The following is a 12009-nucleotide window of genomic DNA, read 5'->3' as shown; positions in this document are numbered from 1 at the left end:
AGCCGCACTAGAGGAGAGCGCTGCTATCGACTCCAAGTTCACGAAATCCGCCCTGCGGCTCAAGGCGTCTGCTACGTGGTTGCTGGAGCCGGCCCGGTACTCCAACACGAAGTGAAACTCTGACAACAACTCCTGCCAACGTGCCTGCCTTCTGGTCAGCTTCAGCTCTGACATGAAATGACTCACTGCAGTGTTATCCGTCCTGACCACGAAGGGAGAGCCTAGCAAATAGTGCCGCCATAGTCGAACGCAATGAACTACGGCCAACAACTCCTTCTCGTGCACTGAATAACGTCGTTCAGCATCCTTCAACTTTCTACTCTTAAAGGCAACTGGATGGCCATCTTGCATCAGAACTCCTCCTAAAGCAAAATCTGAAGCGTTTGTCTCCACCACGAATGGCTTTGACATATCTGGTAAGGCTAACACAAGATCTGTCACCATCGCTCTCTTCAAATCATCGAAGGCTACTTGGCATTAGGGTGTCCAATTCCAAGTCTCTGTCTTCTTCAGTAAGTCGATCAAAGGTCGTACTATCGCGGAGTAGTCCTTCACGAAACGTCGATAATAATTCGTCAAGCCAAGAAATGAGCGCAAGTCATGAATATCGCTCAGCGGTCTCCACTCCTCGATAGCTTGTACTTTCTTGGGATCCATCCGAATGCGTCCTCTCTCCACGATGTGTCCCAAGAAACTGATAGTCTCCCCAGCAAACGAGCACTTCGACACCTTCACGTATAGCTCATGCTCGCGGAGTCTAGTCAGAACCTGCCGCAAGTGGTCCTCGTGCTCGACCAAAGTTCTGCTGTATATCACAATGTCGTCCAGGTACACCACCACAAACTCGTCAAGAAAACCGTGAAGTACCTGGTTCATCAAGGTGCTGAAGGTTGCGGGAGCGTTAGTTAGGCCAAAAAGCATGACAAGAAACTCGAAAGCTCCATATCTCGTGACAACTGTCGTCTTCGCCTCATCTCCCTCCTTGATTCGGACCTGCCAATAGCCCGACCTCAAGTCTATTTTCGTGAAGTAGTTCGCTCCACTCAAACGGTCGAAGCAATCTGCCACTAGCGGTATCGGGTACTTGTTCTTCACAGTGATCTTATTCAGCGCCCGATAGTCACAACATAGGCGTAGGGAGCCGTCGGCCTTCTTCTGAAACAGGACCGACGCTCTGTACGGCGACTTAGCGGGTTTGATGATTCCGCTCTCCAACATATCCTTCAACTGCTTCTAAGCTCCACAAGCTCAGGTTGTGACATCCTGTACGATGCCCGGGCGGGCGGCCTCGTGCCAGGCACCAACTCAATCTTGTGATCCACTGCCCTCTTCGGCGGTAGCTTCCGAGGCAGCTCGTCTGACATCATGTCTTCAAACTCCATCAACAGTTTCTTGATGCCGCCCGGGATGGGCCCTGACACCTCTTCCATTTTATTAAAACAAAGAGTGCACAAGTAGGATGGTTCATTCCGCTTGCGACCCTTCTCAAACTGCATGGCCGACAAGTTCTTCTCTCCAGTATGTCCGGCCAAGGTAGGGATGACACACGGTTTCGCTCCCATCATCATCAGTGAATCGACATGGGGTAAGACTGCAGTGCGTGTATCCCGTAGAAATTCAAGCCCCAGGATAAGCTTGAAGTCGTCCATTACCACAACAGAAAGATTGGTCTTGCCCTCATAAGCACCAACCTTAATCAGCACAGACTTGGCTACACCGGCAATGGGTTGTGCAACCGAGTTGATCGCCTTCACACGCCCAACTCCCTTCTCCAGCACGAGCCCGAGTCTCGCCACTTCGGCGCTCTCAAGGTATGTGAGAGGGTCCAGTGTCAATCATGGCTCGAATCGGTTTGCCATGAATCTTCATATCAACGAACATCAACCCTTTCTTCCTAGGAATCTGGGGCTGAACTTCTTCTTCTTTCTTTTTCGGCTGTTCCACAGTAAGAGCCAGGACAGTCTTTTTCGCAAGGGGTGGCACAACTCTCTTCGCCGCCACCGTAGAGAATGTGTTGCACCATTGGGATACGGCCCCCAAGTTGTCCTCATCCTCCTCCGTGTCATTCTCGCCACCTGCCTCTGCTTGTGGCTCAACACTCTTCGAAGATGACACCTTGTCGGTAAAGGTCGTCGCCAATGCGTTCAACACCCGTCTCTTCGAGCAATCCCGATACATATGCGGACCGTCGTAGATTAAACACCCCCTCCTCCTCTGTGGTATTCCCTGCCTGTTCTCTTGGGGCCTGTTCCTGTCTGAACCGCTCTGAAACCACTTGTCACAGGCCTGCTAGTCTTCAATGCAGCGGAATGTCATTCTCATATATATTTGGCCTGTGCAGCCACAAAGATGCGAACCCACCTTCGTCCGGCCTTCACACACATTAGAGTTTCACGACAGTTCATGTGCTCGCTGAGGCTCTCGACATCCGTGCCTTTGCTTCTCGCACATAAGCTCGGAACCTGTCGATTCATTGCTCAATGGCAAGGAGCATCCTCGCTCCGCCTCAGCATTACGGCACTACGCTTGCGCCCGCAATGCCCATCTCTCGTCCCACATCACTCGGCACATCCTAGGCGCTCGCCCTCATCATGGCTGCCTTCCATGTCTCGCCCGAGTAGGACATCATCATAAGTCCGAGGCCCAATCGATATGCCGACACCTTGCCGCTCTCCCGCACGGCTATGCCCGACACGCCTTCTTGCCTTTCGGCTTTGGCTTATTCCATGAGTTGGATCACGAGGTCTTGTAATGCTTGCCTCGATCACCCATTCGCTCGAGAGGCGCTGCCCATGATAACTTGCAGCCCGCGGGGCAACCTAGCACACCACACGGAGCCTCTCGGCACAATTGGCGCCCAACGTAGGCCATACTGGCCCTATGCTGCCCGTCAGGTCTCCAAGCCCTTCGGGGACTCTAGCGCTCCGCTCACGAGCTGCCTAGAACCGGCTCTTGAAGGCCCCCATCATGCCCCCAAGAGATGCTCACTTTGTGCAGACGTCGTCTCATGCTACTGCCATCGTGCACGGGGAGGACCAGCTGATGCTCACCGTATCATGTCCCCCTTCTCCTCTGTGGTGTTCCTTGCCTGTTCTCTTGGGGCCTGTTCCTGTCTGAACCGCCCTGCGAACCATTCTAAGCGTGGGGCCTCTGGTCTCCCCCACCTCTGTTGAGGTTATTCCTAAACGATCTCATCCCACTCGGCTTACTCTGCACAGGACCAGACATCACCTGCCTATCCTTCCGAGTCTCTTGGTTGAAATCTGCCAGGCGCTCGACCGCTATAATAGCCGAGCTCAAATCAGTCACTCGTTGCCGCTGCAACTCATTTCTCGCCCACTGTTTCAAGCCTTCCATGAAAGTGAACAACTTGTCCGCCTCCGACATGTCTCGGATGTTCGGCATCAGCGCTGAGAAAGCTTTCACATATTCCCGCACGGAACCTGTATGTTCAAGCTTTCGCAATGCCCTCCTGGCATTGTACTCCACATTCTCGGGGAAGAACTGCTCTCTAATCGCCTCCCGTAAAAGAGCCCACGTATCGAGTTGTACTTGATGGGCCTGGATCTCCGCAAACTTGGTACACCACCACAGCTTTGCGTCACCAGTCAGGTACATGGTTGCTGTCGCAACCTTCCTTGCCTCGTCCCGCACGTCTGCTGCAAGGAAGTACTGTTCCATGTCGAAGAGGAAGTTCTCGACCTCCTTCGCATCACACTCACCGCTATAGGCCTTCGATTCTGGAATTCGAAGCCTAGCACCAGGGTCGTGAGCAACCATAGGCGTGCTACCCACTGCACACTGGAGCAAACCAATCTGAATGGACATTTGCTCCATGTCACGCCGCATATCGGCAATGCTGTCGCCTCCGAAGACGCTAGCCATCTCCTGAATCACGTGCCGACATTCGTCCAACTCCGAATTCAACACTGTGATCTCAGATTCTAGGGAAGAGACCTTCTCCTCCAATTCCGCCAACCGGGAGTGTCCGTCCTCCGGGTTCTCAGCTCTCTCGCTGGATGAAGCTGTGTGTCGCGGGCTTTCCGGATCTTGCCCCGATGCCTTCGCAGCAGTAGCAGTCGTATGCCTCGGCCCCATCTCGGCACGAGGCTCTGATACCACCTCTCACGAGGCGCCTATCGCAAAGCGCACCGTGTGGCTAGTAGTCCGCTAACTACGTCCGCCAATCTCCGCACACACCTCCGCTCGGCACTAACGCAGCACGCCGAAATATATCAGAGTAGGGAGGAACAATCACAAAACCGTAAATTGCACACGCGAATTCAGAAAACTAGATTGCATTGAACTGAAAAGTGCGTATACAATGATTAACGATGCTAGAGCAAGGGGTTCGCCTTGAGGGGGACTCTAACACGTCACTAAACCAAGCTTCTTGAACTCATTCTCCCCTATAATAGGCTTAAAAAAATAAATCCTATTTCCTACACTAGACAATAAAAAAGCTGAAATTTGCACCTCAGGAGGCGTAACGTCCCCCTGAGCAATCTAAACAACAGAAAGCAAATAACAAAGCAGTAACAAAGCAATAAAAGGCCTACACCTAGGACTCTAAGACTGTTGGTTGTGCAGCGTCTGTCGATGGAGGCTGAGTGGTCGGCCATGTAGAACGGTTGAGTGGGCAAAGTGCGCGTCAAGGGGGGCTAGTGTGCGGGCGGCCCTTGACACCCTATCAGTATGTGAAAGAGGTATCTCCTATGGACTCGAGAGTCTAAATGTTCACATGACAATTCACCTAGTTTCTAGGGTTATGGACCGTTGCTAGACGGCCACCCATGGTGAGGGGCTTTCTCAATTAAGGGTTAATCAAGAATTATTAATTTAGATTTAATTAATAATATTACTAGACACTAGCCCAAGTCTAGCCGAAGGAGAACCTAAAGAGTCACTCACAAATCACCGAAAAGGAAGAAGAAATTAATTTAGAATTATTCCACAAGTAATTGGATTACTCACAAAGAGAGATCCATTGGATGGAAAAGAGCCCAATAATAAATTAATGGCATCAATTTATATTGGATTTGTCCTTATAATTTAATAAGTTAAATCTTATTAAATAATAAGGATAATTTAGGCTTATGTATGTAATTAGATTAAATACAAGTTGGACTCAATTAAATAAATTTTTATTGAATTGTATTTAGATAAAAAAATTCATTGGGCTTGAATTTTTAAGAAAAAAATCGGCCAAGCCCTATTGCATTAAGCCCATGGAAAATTCTAGTGAAAGTGCACTTCTAGCCATTTTGGGGATCTCTTTATTTAGAATAAAGAGAAATAAGCCTTGTAGATAATAAAATGTATCTAGAAATATTCTTAATTATCGACAAGGTATATATATATGGAACATAATTATTTTGAAAATAATTATAATCATTTTTACACAACAAAAAGAATTCCCCTCCTCTTCCATGGTTCTCGGCCGTCCTCTCTCTTTTGCACTAAGGTGCAATTTTTCTTTTCTTCTTCTCTTCTATCAAAGAGAACGTAGAGATCCCAACTCCGGTGTAGTGTGGACGAATTAGAGGGCTGCTACGATTGAGCCTCAAGTGAAGAACATTTCAAGCGACCGTGAAAAACGAAAGTATCATTTTCACCCTTATGTTTTTTTATTTCTATGGATTTTATATCAGCCCCATATTAGTTTTTATTGTAGTACATCGAACGCCCGGAAACTCCAAGGGTACACCCTTTGGATTCGTTTAAATTTTGCATTTAAAATTTCGTTATTATGCATTTTATTTGTCAATCCCGCTAGAGCTTTTCGGGGCCGTACCACAGATCCCTTCTAGTGGTATCAGAGACCTGTTCGATGTAGGGGTCGATGGTTATGTGTTAACGTGCTTTTTACGGCTTTTGAAGCATGTTTCTATCGCTTTTCGTTTATTGGTTATCTGATGAAAATGGCTCGTTCATTATTTGCATTTATGGATGTTTAAAGCATGTGAAAAATTTAAAATTTTTTAGGGTTTATGCTTTATTTTGCTATTTTAAATTAAACACAAAAAAGAAAGAAAATTGCAGCATGAACTGTTGTTGTTGGCGCACAGTGCTCACACGGCCTGGCCCGCGCCCAGGTAAGGGAGCCTGCGCACAGCCTGGGCCGACACGGGCGCACTACGAACGCAGTAGACAGGGCGGGCGTGCAGGCATCGACATCAGCACGCACTGCAGGGCAGATAACCGATGGTGGGTTGTTTTTCGCTTTTTTTCAAAAATTTGATTTTCTTGAAATTTTCTTCATTATTAATTCTGTTGTTCTTTTTCATTTTTTGATAAAATTGAATTTTTCCAAAAATATTAAAATTACATAACTAATTAGATTTATTATATGCATTGGATGCACATATTTTCTATTATCTTTTAATTGCAAATTACAAATATGTGCTTTCTTTGTATAATTTATTTTCTAATATTGGATATCATGAATTATTGTATTACATAAGGTGTATACTTTGAAATGTATTAGTGGATGATCACAAAGCCCACGACCTTTTGTATGTTTATTGGTTGGAATGCTATCTTCTCTCTCCCTCTCGTTTTTAGGCTTGTAATAATAAGATTTGCTATCTCCCTCCTAATGTACTTCCCGCGATTTCTGATCGGGGTTTCTTTTTAAATATAATGAGAGTAGTATAGGAAATTTTCGTGAGGTTATTTTTAAGAAAGCCTAGGGAGAAGAAGGTCCATGGAGGAGGAGACCCACGAAAAAATTACAAGACTCATCTATATGTTGATGGTAAAATATTTTGTAATAACATAGGACCACCTTACTGACCATAAACTCACTGCGGGCTTAATGTGTTACATAAGTTGTTCATGATCATCCATCCATACATTTTAAAGTATACATTTCATGTAATACAACAATTCATGATATCCAATATCACAAAATAAATTATACGAAGAAAATATAGGTTCGTAATTTGCAATTAACGGACGGTAGAAAATATGTGCATCCAATGCACATAATAAATTTAATTAATTATACAACTTAAAATTTTTTAGAAAAATGAAATTTTATAAAAAATTAAAAAAATGCATAATTAATAATAAAAAAATTCAATAAACCAAATTTTCAAAAAACTATAAAAAAGGACTCGGCCGTCGCTCAGGCCTACAGCGCACGCTGTGGCAGCCTGGAGGGAAAAAGTTTGTTGGGAACTGAGCAGTTTCTTGCTGCCTTGCTGGCCTCTTCTGCTTCTCCTCAACCCCTCGCCTTCCACCCGTCCCTTTTTCTGTCGCTCAATCGCACGAATCGAAGTACAAAGCTCTCCCCACTACTCCACTCCTCCCACTTCTCTCCTGAAAATGAGGCCCCAGCGTCTGAGTTTCAGTGGAGATGGAGAAGGAGAAGACGAAGAAGATAAGCAACAAACTACTCACGAGGCAGACGAAGAAACCGATTCTGACTCAGACTCCAAAAGCGAAGAAGAGGAAAGCACAGCAGCAGTGCCTCCGAAGAAGACCAAGTTGAATCCACCGCGTGAAGAAGAAGGACCCGTATCTGGAAAAGAGGAGTCGGAGTGCTCTTCCCCATCTTCGTCTTCGTCCAATTTCATCATCATGCCTGCCGCAAAACCTAGCGTGAAGAACACCCCTTTCTCTAAGATATTCTCCGAAGAGGATGAAATCGCTCTGCTTAAAGGCCTCGCCGTTTTCTGGGCTGACGGGAGGAACAACAAGTGGACCGAGTTTTACAACTTCATCAAGGACAATCTCCAGCATCAGTTTACCAGAACTCAGGTGTCTGAGGAGATTCGTAGGCTCAAGGGCAAGTTTGAGAACAATTTTAAAAAAACTCGCGCCAATGGGGACTGGCTTGATTTCTTGGACGCCCATGAATCCGCTGTGTTTGATGTGTCGAAGACACTGTGGGGTGAAGATAAATGCGAAGCTGGGGATAAACATGCTGAAAAAGAAAAGGAGACACCACAAAAGGGAGACAGAAGCAGATTCCAAAAGAAGAGAAAACGGGCTGGGAAAGAGCATGATGCAGACAAAGAGATAATGAAGAACCAAAAAAAAACGGGGAAGATTGACAAAGAGGAGTTTGCTTCTGCGTACCCACTCGTGGCATTGTCTTTGAATGAAAATGGATATCCCAACTTCATCAAGGAGAAATTCCTTTTGATTGGCAGAGAGAAGTTAAGGAGCTGGAAGAGAAGTGGAGGGATGTGAAAGCTGCAGAGCTTAGCCTGGAGCTTAAAAGGATTGATTTGATTAGGAGGGACTTGCACAATCTACTCTGAAGCAAATGAAGGATTTAAGAGACTTTTTGGCTTTTGAACAGGTATAACATACTGTTGCTGTCCATCTTAGTGTTAGTTTTTAGTTGTTTCTGAATGTTGATATCAGTTATATATGCTGTTTTGTTGAGTTGATGTCTGTTTTTGTGGAAAATTAGATTTGATGGAGTCCTTTTATGTCTTTGACAGAGTTCTTGTCTTCGAAATTTTAAAGCAGGTCTTCAGATTATTACATAAATTAGGTGCACTTGCCTGTTTGCACAATGAAGTCTTCATGTCATAACTAATAAAAGAGAATCAAGTCACAAGTTAGGAAGCAGATAAAATATTTGCCTCATAGGCAGCAGCAGCTGCACTTAGAATGCACAAATACTATGGCTAAGAATGTCATAAAGAATTCTTAACGAGTTCCCAAGGATGGAGAAAGGGCTAATGCTTCAGTCATACTAGATTATGATCCCAGGTTTACCAAACTACCTTTGGCTTATTAGTTCAGATAAGATTCCAATCTAATATTTCAGAGACAGTAAAAGGTTAAATGGTTAGACAAAAATTTTAGTTTGTTGTTACATAAGCCACAAACATATGGCCGGTTCTCTTTTTCCCTTTGGCTAAAATCATTAAGGGTGTATTTGGACAGAGAGATTTGGATTTGAAGTAAGCATTTGGAGAATGGATTTCATGACAATATTATTAGGATGCGAATGCAATCTAATAGATAAGATCTATGGATACCAAGTTTAAACAAGCAGGTTACAAGCAGAACACAGGAGAAGTACATTAAGATGTTTGCATTCATATTCCTTTCATTAATTATGTTTTTATACAATGCATTGTCTCACATTCTAATCATGAAATATGGCATTGGAAGTCTCTAGTCTTGAATGATTACTCTTGCGGTAATTTCATGGCCCCAACATCCTTACTATAAATCCCATCTTGCTGCTGCTGGTGGCCCAAAGAGAAAATGAAGAAAAATAGTGTAAGTAAATAAGAAAAATAAAGAGAAGGGCAGGGGAACAAGAAGTTAAAGAATGAAACAGTTACATCCCAGAAACATATTTTTAGAGAATCAGATGCATTAGCCAACCAACTGTTCTAACGAAAAAGTGAAAAAGAAAGACGGAGTACAAATCAGAGAATATGTTCTTCGGAGAAGCCGTATTTGACTTAGGAAAAAGGCAGTATTAGATTGAACAAAAAAAACAAGTGCGATTTTTTTCTGTTTTTTGATACGTAGACAAACAGATATTTCGAGACATTGTTGTCCATTATTACATCAAGTTTTTGATTCCTTTTGAATGTCTAATTAGCCAATTAACAACTGAACTTGGGCATGACTGCTTTACAAGCATGCAGAATCCAGCTTGGATTAATGAAAATTTGGTGATCCCAAAGCTCAGCTAAATCTTTTTATAAATGACCTATGCTATCCAAATAATCCACTCTTTAAAATGGATGAACCGGTTCTGACATAATGGAGATTTCTTATAATAGCTATATTTTACTATGTTGTATTGAAAAAGGAATACTTAATTAATGTTTGATTGAGAAATTGAAGAAATAAGCTCCATGAGTTTAAGACTTAAAAAACGCTAACTTTAACCATAGTTGAGCGAATAGAGATTTCCTCTGTAGTCTTAGTAGTTCTTAGCTGTTAGATGGCAACGTATCCTTCCATAAAAGGATCTATGGGAATTTGACATCAATTTGTTGTTTCAATTAATGTTTCAATTTGGTGTTTTCATAACGTCAATTCTAAATCACCTAGTGGTCCTACACATGCACCACCACCTTTTGTATCTAATAACAAGTAAGCATTTTTCAAGTGGTTATGTATCATATGCAATTTCTATTTTGTATCTAACCCTTTAGCATTTACATGTTCTTTTTGTGCCTTATTCAAGTGGACCAACCATTATGAAGGATGGTAAACAATGTCACGTTGTCAAACTTGAACACTGCAATGCAATCTGAACAACTCAAGGATAAGGGAAAGAGAAAGAAGTAGACAAAACAGGGCACTTGTTTTTGTGTAGGATGTGAATTTTTATCATGACTAGCGAACATGAATATGTTGCCTTTTTGTAAAGCGAGAAAGATACTTGTTTGATGATTTGTTTTGCCACATTACAAATGTTGTGGATTTTTTGTACATGATGTGCTCTGTTTGGACAGATGACAAATTAAGAAACGTGTGAATGTTAACAACTTTTGTATAAATTATAATTCTAAATATCAATTAAGTTGGCACTTTTGACTGAATTGCAACTCTTTTTTGCTTCTTTTTTTGTTTCTGTCAGAGATAAAGAGAATAAATGGGGAAAAAATTGCAATTTTGGTCCCACTAGATAGATACTGTTGTAATTTTGGTCCCACACATTACGGGCTCAGCAATTTTGATCCCCTAGAAAGAAAAACTTTTGCACTTTTAGTCCTAACCCTGTTTAAACTGTTATGTGAGGGATGAAAACCCACTTTTGAAAGGTAAAAGGTGGTTGTTTATGGTTTGAAACTCACTAGACTTTTTGAAGGGAATTATATTCTATTATGTCACAATTTGAATGCATCTCACGATAAAATGACAAGTTTTTCCACTAAATTTTGCAAAAAGATAAGCTGCCCAGTTATGAAAGATAAAAAAAAATGTCTCTGCAATAAAATAAGCTGCACACTTGTGATAAATAAAAAAAATAAGGGTAAATTACATCAATAGTCCCTTAAGTTTGACATAATTACAAATACATTTCTATTAAATCAAAAATTATATTTTACCCTCCTTGAGGTTTGTCCCATCTAACATTTAACTCCACCGATAGATTTTCGGTGAATTTATCAAATATCCCTAATAAAATGTTTGACTATTATTTGACCAATTTTGAGACAAAAATGCCCTTTGGACCAAATTGTAATATTTTAAAATGTTAAGGGAGTTAAATGTTATGATCTCACATATTTTTTACTTAAATGTAATATTTTATTTTTTCTTTGCTAACCTAGCTATTTTTTGTCCATTGCAGGGATTATCTTATATATTAGAGTGAAGTAAATCCACACCTTTTGAGATTTAGTATAATTACAAATACATCCTTGTTAGGTAGGAAATTACATTATCCTCCTTGAGGTTTATAAAACATTAAAATGCTTGCAAAAAAAAATCTGCAATACAACGACACCCTTCATTTTTTTGGCAAAAAAATAAATAAATTTTTAAAAAAGACTAAAAATTCCTTAAACAAAACTTCATTACACTAGAAAAAAAAAAAGGCGGAATTTGGGGCGGGTTTAGGAATAATTTTTTTTTCTTTTGTATCTGCGAGCGGTTTTTGGAACGATTTTGGGACGGTTGGACATCCATCCTTATAAATGGTGTTACAAATACTTAGGAATAGTTCATGCAAGACCAATCCTATTTGGGATGGGCTCCGTAACATTATATGAAAAATCGTTCCTAGTATTAAATTTATCAAAAAAATTATTTTTTTAATTGGAACGGTTTTAACGAAATTTGGAACAGTTACTGTATTTCTTTTGGGTTACTTTTGCAATGATTTTTGGAATCCTCGTGCTTGAATTTTAAAACTTTTTTTTTTTTTGTATTGGTGATAAATATAGGAACGATCTTTGAATGATTTTTTTGTCGATCTTTGCAATAGTTTTAGGCACGGGTATATTTTTATTTGGAACAGTCTTCTGTAACGGTTTTAGGAACGGTCAGTCTTATTTAGGAGCACGTATATAA

General features: G+C 42.0%; 1 protein-coding gene across 2 annotated transcripts; it reads left to right on the top strand.

The window, feature by feature from the left end:
- The first annotated feature begins 7151 nt into the window (after nucleotides 1–7151).
- LOC148788432 (uncharacterized) lies at nucleotides 7152–10525 on the top strand. 2 transcript variants are annotated; one of them, XR_016065123.1, is made up of 2 exons: nucleotides 7152–8311; nucleotides 10175–10525. XR_016065123.1 is itself a non-coding variant. In XM_088879483.1 (1 exon), exon 1 carries the CDS (start codon nucleotides 7330–7332, stop codon nucleotides 8197–8199), a length of 870 nt encoding a protein of 289 aa, XP_088735609.1. In that variant the 5' UTR covers nucleotides 7152–7329; the 3' UTR covers nucleotides 8200–8448. The 2 variants fall into 2 exon arrangements, 1 of the variants encoding a protein (XP_088735609.1); XM_088879483.1 differs by lacking the exon at nucleotides 10175–10525 and having other exon boundaries at nucleotides 7152–8448.
- Nucleotides 10526–12009: the final 1484 nt, after the last annotated feature.

This window comes from Sesamum indicum, linkage group LG4, assembly GCF_026168435.1.
Source record: "Sesamum indicum cultivar Baizhima isolate 11 linkage group LG4, ASM2616843v1, whole genome shotgun sequence".
In the NCBI taxonomy this organism is placed as follows: domain Eukaryota; kingdom Viridiplantae; phylum Streptophyta; class Magnoliopsida; order Lamiales; family Pedaliaceae; genus Sesamum; species Sesamum indicum.
This window is presented reverse-complemented; position numbering and strand designations above follow the sequence as displayed.

Bases quoted from the DNA above. Each gene is read 5' to 3' on its own strand.
- LOC148788432 (XM_088879483.1), top strand. From the start codon at position 7,330: ATGAGGCCCCAGCGTCTGAGTTTCAGTGGAGATGGAGAAGGAGAAGAC.